Genomic DNA, 20,101 nt, shown 5'->3' on the forward strand with positions numbered 1-20,101 from the left:
ACAAAGGAGATCCTGACAATTCACAACAAGGCTATTAGTTGTGGAAACCGAGTATGTTTACTTATGCTGTGGTTACTAAGTGTCCTCTAGTATGCAAGTCATTATAGGCACAATTCCTAGAATACTATCAATTAGTGCTCCTAAGCAATATGGGCCTTTACTGTACTCTGGAAAGAGAGGGCAAGTGAAATGCTAAAATGGTTATATTCCATTCTGCAACTTTCATTATACTACCAGGAAACCTTGTACTGTGCCAGGGAGAGGCAAGAATACCTGATCTTCCATTTTGAGGACCCAAGAGTCAGTTTGATGCTCCCTGATTACTCTGTTAAAACTGTAGTAATGGAGACATCATGAAGCATCCTTTAGTCACTTCTTAGTGGTAGGACCCTGGATATCAGCCACCACAGCGTCACTAACCAGATCACACATGCATGTGTGTGTGTACACACACACTCTCCTTTAAACACAGGACAAAAATACTGGAAAATTGCCAACCAACCAACTATTCAGAACTAAGATTCTAAGGGTAGATCTTTTTTGTGTTTTTGAGACAGGGTCTCATTCTGTCTCCCAGGCTGGAGTGTAGTGGCACGATTAGTGTTTACTGCTGCCTCAACCTCCTGGGCTCAACAGACCTGCTCGCCTCAGTCACAATGCCTGGCTAATTTTTATATTTTTTTGTAGAGACGGGGTTTTGTCACATTGCCCAGGTTGGTCTCGAACTCCTGGGCTCAAGTGATATGCCTGCCTCGGCCTCCCAAAGTCCTGGGATTATAGGTGTGTGCCACTGCCCTGGCCTACGGTAGATCGTTTTTACTGCTAATTCCACATACATTACTAATGGGAAATAGGGTAACAAGAGTTAATGAGAATTCTCACCTAATTACTATAGCATACTTGATTTTAGTCATTAAAGTTCTTTTCCCCAAAAAATTTTTAACAAAACTATTACAAAATAGCAAAGTGGCATTTTTTAAAAATTTCGTTACTCAAGTTTCTATGAACCATCTACCTGTCTGGATATCAAGCGCTATAGGAGATTCATGTGGGGTATGAGGCCCTGCTGCGAGCAGCTTACAAAACTGGATGGAAATAAATTTGAGATGAAAGCACTCAGACATGATACTTCAAACTTAAGTGCTGAATGATATTGTATAATAATGATAATTCCTATTTACGAATTTATGAATGAACACCTCTTGTGGCTCAGGGATGAAACAAGGTGCTTTACATATATGCAAAACAACCTTCCAACCTATACACTAGAGCTTTAAAGGGCTTATCATTATAGGTGTTCAATGGTGAGGGGATCCACAAAGAACCTGGGCTGGTAGGTTTTAGGTAAAGGTGAGGATGGTCATTCTATGTACATAAGCAAACCCTGAGGAAGCCATGCATCCATCTGCCTGGGACAGGAATGTGTGGGGCAGTGGGAAGTCTAAAGACTAGGGGACAGTTTTACGCTTCATTTGCCTTTGTCAAAGTTGCTAGTGTCCAGAGGAAAAACTGGGGACTTTGTTCAGTGCAGTTTCTATGGGAAGCCAGGGAAGAAGTGTCAAGAACAAATCGGTTAAACTGATTACAATGAAAGACGTGTCTAAAAGAAAATGACATTTCCAGCACAGTAATACTCATCTGGTATTTGAAAGCAAGGCAAATGGTGCAGAGAAGGGTGAAATGGGGCAGCTGGGGAAGGACAAGTGGTCTGAGCAAGCATGTCACCTGTGAAAGGGTTAAATGGTAATGAAGGAATAGTGACATCAACATCTGGTGGTTAAGCTCTTCCAGCCAGGATTAAGGATGTAATTTTACAGCAATCTATGCGTGGATTGGGCCGAGGGATGGAAGAAAGATCTGAAATGACTCTCCACCATCATCTTTAGTTTCCAACTCCACTCAGTCACCACTCTGGGTATGAAGATGGGAAGAGAATACAGAGAAGACATGGGTTAGTGGTAGAGAATGAGTTAATAAGATGAGAGACTATAGATTAAGGTCAGGGAGAAGGAAAGTGAGGAAGCCCTTTCCACACAAACACCAGGTATCTTTTACAATGAGGACAAGCAGGAAAACTAAGCCTTCTCTGGCTAAAAAGTCCCATCTCCTTAATGCAACATTCCACTTATCAAAAAGTCTCATATTATGTAAGTATTTTTAGACAAAGCTTAACTTCCCTGCTAGATTACAAAATCCCTGAAGGCAGGAGCCATACCTTCCTGCATCTGACACCATGCCTTGTGCACAGATGCTTAATAAATGTCAGCTAAATTGAATTAGGTTCTCATGTTACTGATGATACCAGGGAAAAGAAGAGTAACAATAGCCTTGGCACCACAAGGTGAGTGTCTCAGACTGTTTCATCCATGGTGCCCACAATCACTGCTGTCATAGGATGGGTGCTCAACAGATACTTAAAGAAAGAATGAACAAATGAACAGAGATCAGTATCTCCCACCAGTATGAACAGAAGCTCTTTGGAAGTAGCCATGAATGGAACACCCTTTAAATCTCAGCTTTTTCTACTTGACTGTTTTATGCCCACATTTCCACTCAGCAACATGCAGGGACTGCTTTGTACAGCAGCTGTAGGATTAACAGAAGCTATTAAGTTGTCAAGGTAAAGTACACGGTCCTAAGGGCACAGAAACTTGATGCATGTCTAGATATGTAAATACTGACATCACTATCCATATCGAGAACACTGCCAGCACTCACTCCAGCAGGCTCTCTTGTGCCCCCCTACCCCCACTCAGGTAAAACTACCTCTATCATTATAGATTAATTTCTATCAGGGAAAAAGTTATTTCATCCTTTTCACTCTTCACTTCCTTGTGGAAGCCTACATTTCTTGGGCACAAAATGGTCATCTTCTCTGTGCTTTGGAATAGTCATTCCAAGATGACTAGTATCACCTGATTTTTGATTAATAAATCCTAAGCAATGACAGTAATAGCCCCTGTCAGGCAGGCCTATTCTCATGTGCATTAATAAATGAGAAGAGAGGCAAACATAAACAAAAGAAAGCACAAACACTAAGCCATCTGTCCCACCTGACAGCAGACCCAGTACCAGATATTCCCTGAACTAGAGTTCCTCTGGAACCACACACAGAGCTATAATCAGAGCATGAGCTGGTCCGATCGGAATTCCTGCTGCTCTGCTCCACATCAAGTACTTGTCCTAAGCAACCCACCCCCGTCCCAAACACACCCAGACAAGATGAGGCCCTTCCCTGCTGAGAAAGAACATCGGTTTCACAAACAGAAGTAGAGCATCTCATTACTTCCCCCAGAAAGCTGTTCTTAAGCAAAGAACATCTGGTTTGTTTCATTATTGTTGTTGATGAGGAAAATGTTCTATTATGGTGATCATTGTATGTGAACGCCATTAGCTCTCAGATATTATAAAAAACACACTTGAGTAATGCTCTCCTCGCTGAATTCAGTAAATGATTTTTCTTTCTGTGTCAGAGAGGTCCCTGATGATGATTTAGCTAATGCAGAGTGAATGTGCCGGTACAGATTTTGATATATGGATCGATACTTCATATCAAATTACCTGAATCTTCTGGGAGTTACTAGTTTTCTATTTCCCATGGTAGAAACAGGAGATGAATACTAATGCAATTCCTTTCTCAGCCACTGCCTCCGGCCAAAGGAAGCCTGAAAAGCTAGTTTTGTCATAGCATATAAATTAGACCAATGTTTTCCATAGTCAAGTTCAACTCTAAACTTTTGAGTAGAAGTCTATGCCTTTAGGGGACTGTCTAATAATGAAAATCATATTTAAGTGAGTGTTGGTAGACTTTGACATGTGCTTTTTTTTATTTCTAAAGTTTCTACAAAGTTGCTATGTTATCAAGTGAGCTGAAAAAATAAGACGTATGGTTTTATAAAACACCAAATCCAGAAACTCTTGTATAATTACAGAAGAGCAAGTACTCAGAAGGCAGCAGCCACCATTTGCTCTTGGAGTTCAAGGAATCCCCAAAATCTCCCCCAAAAATCTATATTTCAGCTGTATTAAGTTCTAAAGTCTGTATATCTCACATCCTGAAGAAAGCTGCCAGTCTGAAACGCCATTATATCAAGACACAGCCTAAACGCAATGCAGATACAACATGAAGAAAGGCTTCTCAACGCTCTTTACAGAAAATTTTATAAAACCAAAATCAAAGTATTGCATACCATTAAACAAGGAGCTATAAGCTATAATCTCAGTGCTGATGAAATACCTTTATCATCTGAAAAAGTTTTTAATTTATCCTAGGCAGTGGACAATTTCAAAGTATATTTCCCGAAACGTCAAAATATGAAGTTGGTCAAACTAGCTTTTAAAAAAATCCTTGAAGTGAATTTTTTAAATATATTTTAATTGATATATAGTGGTTATACTTATTTTGGGGGTAATGTGTGTTTTTCTTTTTTTTTTTTTTGATACCTGTATACAATGTGTAATGTTCAAATCAGGGTACCTGGGATATTCATCACCTCAAACATTTTTCTTAGTCCAACCAGTTTCTTAATATGAATAGTATATAGATGGTCTGCTAGTTACATTGTAGAAAATAAATTCATAACATAGAAGGAGAGAAAAAATTGTTTTGTGGAATGATATCAACTTGTGTAAAAAGGAATTTCTATACCAAGTCTGAAAATTAGGAGATGATTTCTGATGAGATCCAAACTATCAAGAATGCAGCAACTGCAGATTCTCAGCTTTGCTAGTATGAATTCAGCTGAAAGTAGTAGATAAATAAAGCAAAACAGTAAGAACTAGGCAAACACAAACAGCTGAATTTTTTGTTTGTTTGTTTTGGACCAAACATTTCTATTTCTTCGCCATTTAAATGGAATTCAACTTTTAATTTTTATTTCCTCCTCTTTAAAATTCACAACCTCATGTTCTTTTATGATCCAGGTATACCTAATCTTACGCAGTCTTTTCCATTCCAATTCCTACATTTCAGAGTTAATTTTATTTAATAGAAAATAAAGTATTAAAGATATATTGAAAAAACCCTCCAAATTTCTACCTCTAAAAGGAGTCTTCATTTTTACCTACTGCTGTGATTTATCCACTACATGACTGCCACAGTAAAACATATACATGAGATTGTTACTTTCATGTAACATTCTACTAAACATTTTAAGAATAGTTTCTTTATAGTTTTTCTTAAAAAGACTGCATGCTATTTTGTCACTTTGATAATTTAATTAAAATATTCTTCTAATATGAGACATTAAGTTCTGCTTTAGATTTGCTATTTTATATATGTGTATATATTCATATATATTTAGTGAATATCTATCACCTCCACACTATCCCAAGTTGTAATAAGCAACTTCCCACATTCACACATCCATATTTTGTGTTTCTGTGTAATTTTTTCTCTCTTTTTTTTTTTTTCAGATGGAGTCTCACTCTGTTGCCCCAGGCTGGAGTGCAGTGGCACGATCTCAGCTCACTGCAACCTCCACCTACTGGGCTCAAGCAATTCTCCTGACTCAGTCTCCTGAGTAGCTGGGACTACAGGCGTGTGCCACCACACCAGGCTATTTTTCTTTTTTCTTTTTAGTAGAGACAGGGTTTCACCATGTTGGCCAGGCTGGTCTTGAACTCCTGACCTCATGAGCTGCCTGTCTCGTCCTCCCAAAGTGCTGGGATTACAGGCGTGAGTCACCGTGCCCGGCAATTTTTTCTTAAGGATAAGTTAATCGGAGTTGGATTGCCAAGTCAAAATACGGGAAGATATTTAAGATTATTATGCATCATCGTGCCGCCTTCAAGGAGGTGGAACCTGCTCACCATACTTATCAGCAATTTCCAATTCTTTACTCGATTATGGGATATAAGCTGGAAGCTGTTAGTCAGGATAGTCTACATTACTGATTTTAGAGATGAAGCAATAAAATCCAAGAGAGATTAAGAGGCTTGCGTAAAGGTCATAAAGCTGATTAATGGCAGAATTCAATAACAAACCCAGGCGTTCTGAATGTCTGCAGGGCCTCACAGTCACGTTATCCTTGGTTTCTCACTAGCCTTGGACTGCCCTCCTCAGACAGAATGCCAGCCACAAGCCAACACAGAAGGAAAATGAGGTAGGGTAAATGAAAGGGACGAGGAGAATCAGAACATATGCAAGAGGGTAGATGTAGGTAGAAGAGGGAAAGGAAAATGCAATAAGCAGCAAGCAGCACTGAAGAATTTCCTTTGGTTATTCAAGATCGTTTTTGTTGCAGATGTTTACCTATTTGCAAGCATCAAAGCATAGCCAGGACAATGGGTCTTACCAAGTAGGAGGCAGCAACAGTACAGTATTTTTCATGTGAAGGGATGACAATGGACTCACACAAATAATTCCCAGCAGAGACCACCTCTCTTTTCCCATCTTACAGACGAGAAAAACGAGGTTTCAGAGAGCAAAGGTTCCATTAAGTATAATGAGCAGGGTCAAGACTGAAATCTCAATCTTGACTTCCAATTGATCATTCTATACTGATGTGACTTTTAGTTTTCATTAGTAAGGTAAATTTACTAAAAAAAGTTAAACTGCTAGCTTTTTAAAACTTATCTAAGTTGTTGTTGTTGTTATTGTTCTTAACCTAGACAGTCTAAAGACAGCAAAACAGGCTTCCAGTTTTGCTTCGGGCGAGTCAATTCATCTTTCTGAAATTGGTTTTTGTTTTCTGAAATGGGAAATTTGGGGTAGGTGATCTTTAGGGTCCCTTCCCAATGTTGGTATTATAAATCATGTGCACTTCTTATAGAAGTATTTTATAGGGGTCATTTTCATTAAAACCAAATTTAAAGCCTCCTTAAACAGCAACATAGTCCAAGCAATTTTAAGATTTTTTAAATGACACAAAGAACAAAATCCTAAATGGACTCATATTCTAATGGCTAGACAAATTCTATTTTCAGTCTCAAAATAGGCAAAACAATTACAATCTTGTTTCCATGTCAGAAAGATTCCAAACTAAGCAATAAGCAAAAGAGAATGTCTCAAAATATGAAACCAGGGGAACACTTTGTGGCTTTGTGTGTTGAATTTGAGAACACCACATGAACAATGAAAGGCTGCACCTTAGTTCAGGTTGGATTCAGAAAGTCTAAGGGAATGGGCAAAGGACTCAGTCTGATGGGGCACTCTCAACCGCAAGTTTTCACCCAGCAGTTAGTCGTGAAGTCAATGTAATGGGGGCAACCTTCATGTTTTAAAAATGTAATAAAGTAAGTTATAATAAGATTTATCAGAGTACATTTCAGAATGCAGCAATATGAGACAATTGGGCTAGTTACTGAGATACTGCTGCCGGTCTCAGAGCAGAGACTGTGCAAGCCACACTTCTATTGGCTTTAAGGAGTTGGTGCCTCGCCAAGTTTAGCTTCTTAGAAGCACTTGAGGAAGGCTGGAAGGCTGCAAGAGGAAGATGGGACTTGCTCCTTTCTGTTTTGCTTCTAGTTCTTGTCATCACATTCATCCCCTGCCTCCACACCCACTCAGCAGTGCGTCTTCACTCCAGCAGTGGCAGTTCATTCCAGTGGCTGGTTCCAGTTTGTAGTGTTTCCATATTCCCAGAGTCAAGCCCATCGTGTTCCCTCAGGGACACCAGCTGGTCAGTGTCCCCTTGTCAGAAGTCTTCTCTGGCTCCATGGCTCTTCCTTTGAGCCTCTATGTTCTGTAATCCCCTTGTCCTCACAGTGGCAGTGCCTTCCTGCTATTACTACCTTCACTATATCTCAATGCGGCACTAACGGGTGAGGGCCAGTCCTTGAAATGTCTGTTACAGGTCCACAACAACATAAGGAGCTTACACCAGAGGTAAATTAACTAGATCACTAAGCACACTGTTTTCAGCTAACTTTTCTTCATAGAGAGACTTTTTCAAAAATCAGGAGGAGCTGCTTTACATTCAGGTGCAAGCTTCTTATCTCACTGCAGACTGGTAGTAAACAGCAGACCAATTTACTTTGAGCAACACAGTCTTGATGGTTCCCTCTGGTTAATGATTCTTTATGTTAATGATTCTTTATATTACAGTCACTCCTAAAATTAACTTCTGTGGTTTCTATCTCCAATGGACCCCTGACTGATATTGAAATTAGACTTAGGTATATCTTGAGTAACTTTTCTTTTACATACATGCATGTGTGCAAAATGAATTGTGTACAAAATGTACCACATGGGTTGGGTGCAGTGGCTCACACCTATAATCCCAGCACTTTGGGAGGCTAAGACAGGCAGATCACCTGAGGTCAGAAGTTCGAGACCAGCCTGGCCAACATGGTGAAACCCCATCTCTACTAAAAATACAAAAATTAGCCTGTCATGGTGGCACACACATGTAATCCCAGCTACTTGGGAGGTTGAGGCACAAGAATCGCTTGAACCCAGGAGGGGGAGGTTGCAGTGGGCAAAGATTGCACCACTGCACTCTAACCTGGGCTGCAGAGTGAGACTCCATCTCAAACAAACAAACAAACAATAAAAAACTCCACATGGTCAGACATGTAGTTTATAAGAAAAAATAGAATCTAGGAAAATGTGTTAATTTGTATGCGTACATTGTCTGCTAGGACTTCAGAACACTTTAAGTATTTCTAGGTCTTCTTTAACAAAAGTATTTGACTCTGCCAGTTATAATTATGAGCAGACTCTCTTATATACAGCAATTATAGAAGCAGACTATATTAAGTCAGGCTTACTTTCAACTGCTTAAATATTTCCTACCAACACCACACTAACTTTACTGAATAGTTCACTAACATGTCTGTAAGGTTGTTCTGTAGTGTCTACTTCCCTACTTCTTAGGGTAGAATGGGTGCTTACATCGTAGAAAATGAGACACAACAGGCTCATCTGACCTAAAGACAGAAGAAAATCGATCAGTGCAAGCTGTCAGGGATTTTTCTAACAGCACATGTAATAATTCACATTTTTGATTCTAGAAGTAAGTAGCCTCCCACCTCTTAAAATGGATCCACTATGCTGGTATTATGAGAATTTTCCTACTGTACTTTTTGGAAGAATCTGAACACAGAGACAAATTTATGCTGTATGGATAGAACTATGTGCTTATTTTCTAAAATTTAAGACATTATACAAATTTGAATTACCATGTTTTGATTATTTCTGATGCTGCATCCCTAATTTTTTTCTCTCAGTTTAGATGGGCAAATATAATGTCCATTCCAAGAAAGTTAATACAAATATTTTTAAAACATGTATTAAAAGAAGTATTTAAAATTCTATAAATAAGCAAAAATGATTCGGCTAGGTCAAGTCTGCTACCCAAAGAAGGAAGTCACTTGGAAATCATGCTGAGGTCAGGGCGGTTAGGGCGGGCTCACCAACCGGAGAGAGCTCTCTGGAATAAGAAAGAGGAGCATGTGTTTCTTGTCAGGTTCAGCCTTTGATAAACTGTGTGACCTTCCGAATGCCACCTACCCTCTTCACAGCTTCCTCAGCTGTGAAATGAGAGGGTTGGACAAGATGGCTTATTAAGTCCTCCAAAGCTATTTCAGTCAGATGAATTCTATGTATGCATTTCTACTTCATATTATGATTAAGACTAAACCACATAGCTCATCGAAAATTGAGTGCTGCTTGGATGGAATTAAAGAAAGAAATTCCCACACAAATTAATTCAACAAGAAGAACAATGTCTAGTTCTTCTTTCCTTTCCTTTTTACTTAAAAAAAAAAAAAAAAAAAAAGCATTTGTTATAACCAGAGGCAGTTGAAAGGAAATTGGCATAAAACTGATCTAGTTTAAGAAAAAATAATTTCCAAGGTAACAATCTACTGACAGTTCCTCTTACTGCCTTGTGCAGATTCACTGAGGACTGGGGATAAGAATTATTCTCATTCCATTCCGTTTGTTTAGGGACAGAGTGAACCAGAACGAAGTGTCAAAGTGTTTCCTGTTCTGATGACAGATAACCACATTGCTGTATGAGAGCTAAAGAGGCTATATCCAGCAGGCCTAAAAGAAAAGGGCAAAAACGTGCTCATACTCTCTTTCGTTTCTCACCAACAAAGCCCCTCACCAAGAGAACCAGGCATGAATTCCAAATCTTGACCTTAGTTAACAACTTGACCTTCCCACAAAGCACATCTCCTCCACATCAGCTGAAATTCCATCCAAAGCTATTTCCTCTTCCAAGCTTGTAAAGTTATAAGCACAAAAGCTCTACAGCCATTCTATTTCTTCTAGATAAGTAAGTCTGAAAACTAGAACAGAATTCCAAAATAAGCCATTTAAACCATGTTAATTTACTCCAGTTGAGAATTTCTTCATACACAGAAACCCCACAGAGTAAAACTCATCCTTTTAAATCGATTCAAATGGCCTCTGGGCCATATGGTCTTATTAAGTGAAAATAAGTGCAGTTACCAAAGGAGAGGACCACAAGTAAAAAACAATCCTCTAAAAAAATATGATAATGGGAAACAACCACTATTTATAATAGAATTCACCGCAGGCAGACAATATTTGATAACCCAGATTTTAAAATCTTAAATGTATTTAAAATTTCCATGGCAGTATTTACAAGATTAATAAGGCATGACATTTGGTGCATTCCCAATTTTAACAAAAATTCTGTAATAAATAAACATAACACTGATATCACTTTGGAGGCTAATACTATAGAGAACTTTTAAAAATAATTCCCCATGTTATGCCAAACCACTATTGTTAACGTGTACGACTATGAGAAGATAGGTCTTCACAGGGTTTTATTTAACGAGTCTAACCCGATAGTAGTTCCAGTAAGAACTGAAATAACCTGGAAAAAGACTATAGCAGCCGCAAGGCATTACTTTCATAGATTTCGGTCCCTCAGTTCATGCAGGATTATAGTAAAATCAATAGCAGGGGAAACAATCTATGAAAGAAATGAAATTTTTCACCAGCAGTTAGTGCTGCCCTGTTAGTAACTATGCAAGAGAGAGAAAGAGAGATTATATATTATAATATATAATATAATTATATAACATTTGTACTGTCATATAATTATATAATATAATATATATTATATAGTATATATTACAATATATACTATATAATTATATATTATGTATACTTATATATATTATAATACATACTATATAATAATTATATAGTATATATAATGTACATACTATATAATATATAGTTATTTCTACCAGTGAAGAGTACAGTGGTAATACATGCTGCAACAATTCATGTTTTCAAATTGTGTGATGTAGAAACTCTAACTTCTTTCAAAACATCAGATGGATTTTATAAGCTTCCTAATGCCTGAAAAGTAATGAATAACCCACTGGAGTAAATATGGGACTTAGCAACATCCAAAATATTTTTGTAAGTCAAATGAAAATGCACAAATAATTCTTAGGAAGCCTGTTATGATTATCTAAAATATTATTACAGTCATACGTTAAAAAAACTGGGATATAGACGTACACTTACATAAGAATTATGTAAAATATTTTGAGAGATCCTACCTTTTTCAGGAATCTCACTCCGTAGGTAAATACATAAAGGTAAAATGAAAATCTCCACCTGTAGAAGGTTAAAAAAATTCTGTAACATTCAGTTTATATATTCGCAGCATATACTGAAACATGTAAAGGAGGGAAAAGAGTTCATTAAATTAAATTTGTCCCCCTCCCTCAACTAGGGATTAAACTTAATGAGCAATTTCAGTGCTAGCTGAAGCCATACACTGGTATACATGGCTTATAGAAAATATTTTGAGTATTATATTGATAACTTAATTTTTTCATTGTTAACTGCAATATTTGCCCAATTGCTCATCTTCTCATTCTCCAACATGTGAACTTCTTGTTCATCACTCATGAAGGGATATGGTTCAATAACATGAAGGTATAATATCTGAATCAGACAAATAATTGAAAACCAACAACTTGAGTTAAATGAAGTTCATATTTGTTTTAAAAGACTGAATATTTTAAAATTAGGTAAGAATTTCACTTTGTCTTTTAACAACTATATCAACATCTTTGTGGATGTTGCTAAAGGAAAAGGCATATAGAATCTAAAAAAATCAAATTACAACTATAAATGACAATCTTACACCATGCCAAACTTACGGTCTAGTTATGACTTTCACTTTTAATGAAGAAAAATTTTTAAGTTTTCTTTTGATTTTAAATGATGGAAATGTTTTAAGTCTTTTAAAATATAAGATATATACATACGTGTGTATGTGTGTGTATATATATACACAGTTATTACAAAAAACTCTTACTCTAGTACTAAATTCCCAATTTTATTTCTTGTACTTCTGAGTATGAATAGCTATGCCTTTAAAAGCTGGCTGGATGTCACTAAATGGCATTCCTGATGTCACTTAAAAAAGTTATCTTGTAAGTGAAGACAATTAACTGATTGTAGTATAAAAGTCAAGAACTTAATTTTAACTCCATCTCCACTACCAATCTCTCAGTGGTTGTGGGTGAGAGTGATAACAAGTTTCTGTTGGTTGTACAAATTCTAGATCAAAAACTAAAACCAGCGATGTCTTCACGAGTGTGTGACTTAGGCAGTCACATAAGACTTCATGCTTGATTTAATGCTTTGAAGTGTTACCATCTTGAAATTCTTAACAGCTGTTGAACAAGGGACCCAGCATCTTATTTCGCAATGGATTCTGCAAATTATGCACCCAGTTCTGGTCAAGACAGACTCAACTAATTTGGGGCAAATCTGTTAATATCCTTTGATCTCAGTTCCATCTCTATAATGGGAGAGTGGGTTTGTGCTATAAGGATGCCTCAAGGATTTGGTAGCACAAGTATGATCTCTACTTCTCTCTCGTCCCTCCCAATCCTTCTTATATGGAACTAGCCTACTTCATGCATTTGCCTTGTCTGGCCCCTGGAAGCAAATTAATTTGCAACTCCGAGATTAAATTATTTATAACAGCTGTTTCAAGTCTAAGACCCTTGTTAGTAGGTAGTGATCAGGCAGTTTTTATGTATAAAAAAGTTTTACAGAAGTCATTGGAATTCCTACCATCACTTATGTATCTACATTTTATTTCATCACTAAAATGACCCAGTTTTCATAACACATAGATTCTATTATAGGAGCACTGATGCCTCCATCATTTGAATAGCAACTTGTGATGAATATTTACAAGGCAGAGTTTATTTCCACAAAATATCTGCAGAAAGCAAAATTTTCAAGCATCTTGCAACTTGAAAAAGTACTTCTTTAAGTTGTAGAGTTTCAAATGTTATAGTTTTAAATGTTAGCTACCAGTCCCTGATATAGTCCCTCTCAATCTTCTACTAAGATACTGGTAAAAGAGATAAATAACAAACTTCATGCAACCATGAAAAGGAAGATATGACCTTCAACCTACTGCTAGAAGCAGGGAAGATTATAACGGAAAAAGAATGAAATTAGATGTAAAAAATGTGATTAGCAGTGAAAAGTCACAAGCCTTGAAGGAAGCAGGGAAATCTTCATCTGCATATCACCCTGTCTCCACTTTCTGCCATCGTGTATAGAAATGCAAAAATCTGTGTCAGTCGGAAACGTTGCCCCTTTGCCACAAATGATTATGTACATTTCTTGAGGGAGCAAGAGAATCCCCCACCCCATACGTTAGTGATGGCTACTTTCAAAAGCCAACTGGAAGAAGGAGATGCACTGTGAAACCTGGCAGTTTCAGCGACAGAAAGGCAGATTTAGGGACAAGATGACCTATGAAGGTATTGCATTCTGGAAGTTGGCGTTCTTACATAATCCATATATAAAGCAACAAAGAACAAGGCATTGGAGATAGCTGCTTTACATGAAACTTTCACTGAAAATGGGTCTGACTCTATAGACATCAACCTGCTACAAGGTCAGAGATCTAAAAGAGGACTTTTACTAACAAAACAGGAGGAGGGAGAGTGGGGCTGAGGGCAATCCACACATCCCCTCTGTCAGCAGGTCTAGATGAATATCTCTAAATTTGCGAATGAAAATAACAGCTTGATGTCAGCATAGTTCTACTAAGTAGTAATAAATGTGGAAAGAAAAGGGCATGTTAAAGATTCAAAGGAAGAATAGTCTCCTAAAAATGACTTCCTAGAGGAATCATTAGTAATTTTTAGGAAAGTTTTAGGCATTGCCAATAAAATACAAGATATGATCCCTTGAAACAAAACAGAAAGTTGTAAGTCAATAAAAGACTGCTGGGTAAGTTATAGGTGGAATAAAGAAGCATTGCACAGAGTCTGAAAAATGAAGTGCAGCATTATTATCCACTGGAGGGGAGGAACACAGATACATATGGTATAAAATTAACTCATTTACATAGAGGGTAAATACCCCCGTAAGGTCAGAGAAAAGAACCAAAGATGAAAAAAGATCCTAGTTCTGGAAGACTAGAAAATAAATCTAATTATACTTGTTTCTGAGGAAATACAAGAACTGAAGAAGTAATACTCAAAGGCAAAAAGACTAAAAAAATGTGAACTGAAAAAAAAGACAGACAACTAAATTGCATTCCAAACAATACCAATTCAAAGCAATTTCTGACAAAAATGTTGAATCCTAGGTTTAAAATTAAAAAAAAAAAAGTACTTCAGTGTTCAAGCATAAAAACAACAAGCCGACACACACAAATCAAATGAAAACAAATCACCATCAAAGGAACAAATACCCAGTTGGTCTTACAACTCTGCTGTATTATTAAGTGCCAAAAGAAAGGTGAGACTCAATCAAAGAAAGCTATTGCCAGGCAAACTGCCTCTCATTTGCAGAGGAATATATGAGAAGTATTCTCATATATTCAGAGGCTCTGAAAATACATTATTCATTAACCTTTATGAAAAAATTACTTCAGCCTATTCTGACCCAGCAATATACAAACAAAAAATAAGATTTCAAAAAGTAAGAATTCCAGCATGAAAAGACTACGGTTAGCAACATAAATCATTGCCCTAAACTTCATCACCAAATTAAATGCTGTTTTTAAGGGATAGTTTAATACAAAATATTTAGCAATAATAATCAAGGGATGAATTCTTCGATTAATGAAAACAAGGAAATGAAGCGTTAAATTCATTCTTACAGGAAAATTTCAAAAGACTTCTTTTGATAACAGAAATAGACTAAGCCTATTTCTTTAAAAACTTAAAGATTACTCTTGGTTAAACAAGGTAAATTAAACACATAAATTTACCTCTGTGTCTTTATGAATGCACTAAACGGGCAAAAGAGGGATTATGTTTAGTAAAGCATAAACTCCCAGGGACACAAAACTGGAGTGAGGACAACCACCCTGTTTCAGGGCCTGGAAAGCTGCAGGGCAGGAATGTTAGCTTAGCTAGTGGAACCAGAAGTTGAATCCTAAACTATCTGTGGAGGGTGCTCGGAAGGACCACCAATTCCCAGAAAGACTCCAAATAAGGAAACAACTTTGTAAGACCAGTATTGGAAAAAGAAGCCTAGGGATTAGCCTGTCCAAAGCCAGACACTTGGTAAGTGGAAAAACTGGGACATAAACCTAGCAGTGACTCTAAAGCTCTGTCTCAAATTCTACAGAATTAAAGCACATTGCTTTGCCTAGAGACGTCAATGTGTTCCACTACATTTGCTTGGATATGGAAGCCTTTTATATCTTTCAAACCTGAAAGTTAGAATAGGAAGCTAGTAAAAACTACCACCCACTGAATCTGGTTGACTGTCCTTATACAACAAGGTTGAACAGGGCTCTTTGTAAAACTCAAGACTACTAAAATGTGCATTTGAAGCAGGAAACCAGAGCATTGAGGTCCCAGGTCTTGTTGCCAGGTGTCACGCAAAAGGCAAGGGATTGTAAACTACAGAGGCAGAGAAGCAAGGGAATCATTCGGAGCAGCCACCACCCCCCACCACCCTTCGCAACTCAGCACATGTTCTAGGAAGACCAGGGCCAGCATATGAGGGCCATTTGATTTACAACTGTAACACAGTACTTCCTCTATCCCCTGAGTTCTTCTAAGCACTTTACAAATAGGAAGTCATTTAATGAAACGGTTCCACACAACAAGGTAGGCACTATTATCAACATCTTTATTTTTTTTTCCCCCGATGAGGAAATGAACAGAGAGTATGTTTAATTACTTGCTGAAGGCCACACAGCTAGTAAGAGAGAAAGTCGGGATTGGAAATTAGGCTGTTTGGTTCCAGCATCCAAACTCTTAACCATTAAGCTATGCTACTTCTTACTGATTTTATACCTAAAAATTGAAGACAATGTATTCAGCTAAAATGATGTTTCTAACCTGGTGGATATTAGTGGGTGCTGCATAATTGAGAATAGTCTCTACCCTGAGGAACGGCAACTGACTGCTTGCAAATCTGGGGATAGAAGAGGACTGAAAAGATGCTTCTTTGCAATACCAGGGTAGCTAAAATAATATTAAGCTTATTGACAATTATTACCCAGAGAGTTTTTCTCTGTCCTACTCACTCATCTCTCTCCACCTGCTGAGCCACTGTGGCTCCTTCAGGATTTATGTCAAATTCTAGTTGTTCCATAAAGCCACCTTTTCTGGATGCTGCAACATGGAAAACACTGTAATTCTGACTTGTTCTTTACCTCCTTTCCTTCTCTTTGATTATAGCCACAAGCCTTTGAATTGCTTGTGAGTTCCAAGTAGAGTAAGACTGAGTTTTATTTACCTTTGCATTTCCGACCACAAACAGTGGCTTGCAAAGAACAGTTCCTAAATTGACAACTGAATTTTTATTGAGGGTATGAGTGCTCCTTTCATTTACTGACTTTTAAGTATATTTAAACCACAATAGGTCAAATAATTTATCAACTACTTCCAGGAACTGTGCAAGTATGAATAAAAAAGGGGAGACAGATGACATACATTGCCAATCCAATTTTTAAAGTGATCAATCAATCTGATAAAAATTTGGAATAAAATGATAGTCAACTCTGGAATGGTCTAGCTAATGAAAAATACTGTTATTGTATGCATAACTAAGATACATTGCTAGAGCACCAAAAAATCAGTATATGGTTCTTTTGATTCTGAAATTGATTTTATTAATTGAGACATTTCTCATTTCAGCTTTTCCATCATCTAAATAAAAAGATTAACTCATTTATTATCAAATCCATGAAGAGAAGTGAAGTATGGCTTATACCTATGACATTAAACTTTTTCTTTCATAAAATTTAACATAATATAAATCATTGTGCTGTATCTTACAAATTACTACAAATGAAGTGAACTTGTACAGTTGGATAAATGAGCAGAATATATTTAGGAACCAACATAGACTTCAATCTAGTGTTACTTTAAAATACATAAATCACTTTACCTCTAAGAACAAAGTAGATTGTCTATTTTTCCATTCAAAACTCACAGCTGATGACTTTCATGAGATATGATATTGCACTCATTTTTATCAGTTTTCCTGCCAAGTACAATGGAATTATAAAAACCTTCCAATGAGGTTTCTGTATTATATGTGACACATTCACTTCCACAAAGTTTTGATATGAAGTAATTGTGGATTCAAGTTTCATAGAAAAAGTCATCTTTGTGAAGTCCTTTTACTTATAGAAGGTTCTCTTGGGGGGGGGCACCTATTTTTACAAAACAGTAAAAGCTGGCATTTCATGGGTACTTCCTTTATACCTGATACCATCACAAGAGTCTTACATATATTAACTCACCTACATTTTGTAAGAACCCTATGGGATAGATACACTGTGTCACTATCATTCCCATCGTACTATAAGATGGCAAGTTTAAATTACTTGCCAAAGTACATGGTGAATTTGGGATTCAAATCCAAGCAATTTGACTCCAGAGATGCTTTTTACTACTAAATATTGAAAATTTTAGCACATACATGAAAATCTTATTTTTACTATAAATACCATTACTCTGCTGCTACCATCTCTGTTTCAGCTCCTTTTCTATTCTAAGGTAGGAGGGCAAATAAGACTTTGTCTACTCTTCATTTCTCTATTATAAAGCACACACTCAATGTGAAATGACTTAGCTAAAATCCTATTCAGAGTTGGTGTCATGAATGTATACTAGCAGAAAAACAGTGAATGCAACAATTCAGTCTTACAGGTGTTTTACAGGAACATCAGTACATTTCTGTCCACATAAATCAGAGGTATCTAACCCTGCATTCTTAAATTTTCTTGAAGCAGACATTGTTTTTAACAGCTAGGCAGGGTCCCTAAGAGCCCATCTATGACCTTATTCTACAGATGGAGGACCCATGGAATTGTAAACTTTTCTACATTTAACAATTTAACTTTGTGAAACAAAACAGGTGTCCCCAGTTTTCACACCAGGTCTCCATCGACATTTTGGGGTCCTGTGACCTTAAAGTTAAGACTAGAAATGGATAACTATGCCACAAGTGTCAGAAAAAAACTCAGATACCTGATATACTGCCTATTTTCTGAGAAGGTAGTATAGTGCTCTTTAGTGTATAAACATCACATTTTACAGGTTAAACTGACATCTAAAGTTCTTAAAAGTCACCAGCTTCAGCCTTTGTTTGTTTGGGTAGATTGGTGAATTTTTGATTTGTGGAACAAAACAAGGTCCTTCAATTATTTTGCATTTAGTAAGTCTAACAAAGCCATCAGACATATTCAAGCACGCTAATGATTCAGATACAAAATTCTTTCTTGTCCCATGGGCTTTTAGCCAAAGTGTCTCTCTCCAAAGATTGTAACATGGCATTTTTTTTCCTGCTTTACTGAGGTATAACTGAAAGAGAAAATTGTATGACGTGAAGGTGTACAACATGATAATTCATACACAGCTACGTTGCGAAATGATTCCCATAATCTAGTTAGTTTTACACCTGGGTCACCTTACCATGCTATATAATAGATCCCTGGAATGTATTCATCTTACAACTAAAAGTCTGTTATCTTTCAACCAACATCTCTCTCTTTCCCCCAACCCTATCCCTGGTAATCACTATTGTACTGTTTCCATGAGTTCAACTGACTCCATATTCTGAAGCTGGGGAATTGGCTTGAACTCTTGGTTAACTGATTAGTTTCATCTGTAAACTTCGTTAAAGAGTTGTCACGTGATTTTTAGGTCAGTAGTCTCCTTTTCAAGCTGTTACTGAGACACTGACTTTGTTACTTGAGTTCAATGGAGATGTTCATCAACTAGGGAGGAAGCAAATTGACTGTAGTTTGAAAAACATCCCATATGTCTTAAACAATAAAATAAAGGTGAGATGAAAGATTCCCTTTTGGAAACTCTGACATAAAATCTAAATTTTTAGAGTAGCTTTCAAGCTTTCATTAGTTTAAAGAAACTAATGTCCAAAGAAATATGATAGCTAGGGGAAAAGATGTTACTCATCCGATGGACAGGTTATGCAGACTTGAGTTCTTGCTTTAAGACAAATATTTCCTGAAACTATTTTCACCTCTATCAATAATTAACTCTGTAACTCCAAATAGTTTTCTTCATTTGCTTAAGGCTCAGCTCTTTCTGTTTGAAAAGGAACAGATTTATCACTGCAAAGTCCTTGAGGTTGGAGGTCAGTCACACCCATTCACCTATTCACTTTTCATTCTCCAGTCAAAGGTGAACTTAATTTGGGCAGAAGAGTCTTCATTAAATCATTGATTCAAAAAATATATCAGGCACTTATAGAAAGTCTGATGATTTGCAAAGGAATGCTATATGTCTCTCATATATATGCATATATAAACACACATATATGTACTAAAAACAAAGAAAATATAAACATCAAATTCAGGATAGATATTACTTTTGAAGAGTAAAGAACAGAGAAAGTATACAGCAAGCTGGTCCAAACCACAGCCTGCAGGCCACATGCAGCCCAGGACGGCTTTGAATGTGGCCCAACATAAATTTGTAAACATTCTTAAAACAGTATTAGATTTTTTTGTGATTTTTTTGTTAGCTCAATGACCATCCTTAGTGTTAGTGTATTTTATGTGTGGCTCAAGACAATTCTTCTTCTTTCAGTGTGGCCCAGGGAAGCCAAAAGATTGGACATTCCTGGGGCATAAGGGGAGCTTTAGCTGATTCTGTAATATTTCCATCCTTCAAAACAGCCTCA

General features: G+C 37.0%; 1 protein-coding gene across 2 annotated transcripts in view; it reads right to left on the reverse strand.

Annotated features, from left to right (window-relative positions):
- CERS6 (ceramide synthase 6) overlaps window positions 1-20,101 on the reverse strand; it is a 325,070-nt gene that overhangs the window by 128,514 nt on the left and 176,455 nt on the right. For both annotated transcript variants that reach the window (XM_033231236.1, XM_033231237.1), the window contains exon 4: window positions 11,497-11,554. In XM_033231236.1, the coding sequence (XP_033087127.1) occupies window positions 11,497-11,554 (58 nt within the window). The remainder of the gene's footprint in view (window positions 1-11,496; window positions 11,555-20,101) is intronic.

Source organism: Trachypithecus francoisi, unplaced genomic scaffold (genome assembly GCF_009764315.1).
Source record: "Trachypithecus francoisi isolate TF-2019V2 unplaced genomic scaffold, Tfra_2.0 Lachesis_group13, whole genome shotgun sequence".
NCBI classification, from domain to species: Eukaryota; Metazoa; Chordata; class Mammalia; order Primates; family Cercopithecidae; genus Trachypithecus; species Trachypithecus francoisi.